At 46.3% G+C, this 1,757-nt stretch overlaps 1 protein-coding gene across 1 annotated transcript in view; it reads left to right on the forward strand.

Moving 5' to 3' along the window:
- Positions 1 to 529: 529 nt before the first annotated feature.
- Positions 530 to 1,757, forward strand: part of LOC123515733 (calcium-activated chloride channel regulator 2-like) — a 62,633-nt gene continuing 61,405 nt past the window's right edge. Inside the window, exon 1 of the mRNA XM_045274588.1 lies at positions 530 to 754. Within this exon, the coding sequence (XP_045130523.1) occupies positions 609 to 754 (146 nt within the window). The 5' untranslated portion in view covers positions 530 to 608. The remainder of the gene's footprint in view (positions 755 to 1,757) is intronic.

Here is a 1,757-nt window from a genome sequence, read left to right on the forward strand (position 1 = left end):
ACGCCAAGAGTCGCATCCAAGACCTTGCCTTCCCTTTATACTGGCAGTGAGCGGGACATATGAGGTATTCTTGGAGGTATTTAATATCCTGAGATTTAAGGTCGCGTCTTCAAGTTCCTTCCCGTATTCCTTCCATGTCTTGCTCTCTCGGGAACATCAAAAAATCATGTTTCTTGATTTCGTTTTCTGTTATGTGGTTCATGTATTTTTCCTCCACTTAACTCGTCTTATGTTTTATTTCTGTGTTGTCTTTTCATTCCTTCCTCAGTGTCTTCTCTTCCACCTCCCACTTATTTCTTCTCTCCTCCACGTGTCAGTCGTCGTTCATTCATCCTCTCGTTTTCTTTCATCTCCGTTCGTTCCGTCTTGGCCTGTCAAAAATAACATGTAATTGAAAGTTTTCTGGCGATTACGAGGAATTATCGAGGTATTACTCTCATTATTTGTCTCATAGTTCCTCCTCCTCTTCTTTTTCCTCCTCCTCTTCCTCACACACTCACCATCACGTTCTCTCCCTCCCCAACAGGACTGCGTGTGACGACCTTCGTGACTCAACGTGCCGCTTCACCGCCAGTGCGACCAACAATGACGCCATCACCTCGTCCCTCATGTACCTGCACCACCTCCCGCACGTCACACAGTTCTGCGACGTGTCCTCCCACCAGGTGTCGCCGCCCACCAAGCACAACGCCCTCTGTAGCCACCGCTCGGCCTGGAGTGTTATCCTGGAGCATGAGGACTTCCTGAGCGGCAGGTGAGAGGAAGTGGGGATGGATTTTTTTTCTTTTAATTTTTGGAGCCTGTATTGATTGCACATTTTTGCCTTTTTGTTTGATTAATTTGTGGATCGCCTTTGCTGCTGAGTGGAGGTTATAATGCTCATTATTGGATAGGCCTCTTCCTTTCTACAAACCCAAAGAAAAACAGAGGGAAGCTCCATCCTTTCTGCCCTGTGAGTGGCCAGATGAAGTGGCGGCTGCCTGTGCCCGCCCAAGTCGCTGCAGAACATCATGAATCAGCTCACCAGGGAAGGGTTTATCAATGACACAACTGCCGCAAGCCGCCCTCTGGCATCCAGTCTCGGAGTTAAAGCAAACTGCCCTCAAAGCCTTGGCTGCTGAATAAAGAATGAAAGCGAGAGCCTCCTCTCTTTGTAGCTTCGCCTCAAAGAGAGATTTCAAAGTCTGGCGGAAAAGGAACCTTAATCCCGACTGCCAATACTAAATAAACATTTGATTACGAAAATGACGCAGGAACGCAGGACTAATTCGTGTTTACCTTTGTCAGGCTTGTTTGGGCCGCCGCTCCAGGCCGCGCCCGAGTATTTCAGCTCCAGTACAGCACGCCAAACTTTTATGCCTGTACTTCCAGCATTAATTAAATACTTTCAGAGATAATTAATTTACCTTCACCATCATAATTTATAAGCAACATTTCATAGTCATACTTATATACTCCATTCGTTATCGCTTTTAACTTTCCATTGCCCGCCCTCTCTGGTCCCACTGCTCCCCTTGCGGCGACTCACTCTCTGTAACCCAATTATCAGCTATCATTACGAGGGACTTCATATTGAGGTTACCAAGACCGAATGTGTGTCAGTGAAGGGTAAAAGGACATGTACTTGTGTGAGGATATGATGTGCTTATCCTAAATATCAACCTAACCTAAATCACACGCAATGGTCATCCCTCAAGAGTCACAGCCACAGCCAATTATATTAGTGTTGTTATTTGGTATGTGCACCGGATTACCAG

Source organism: Portunus trituberculatus, chromosome 39 (genome assembly GCF_017591435.1).
Source record: "Portunus trituberculatus isolate SZX2019 chromosome 39, ASM1759143v1, whole genome shotgun sequence".
Classification (NCBI taxonomy): domain Eukaryota; kingdom Metazoa; phylum Arthropoda; class Malacostraca; order Decapoda; family Portunidae; genus Portunus; species Portunus trituberculatus.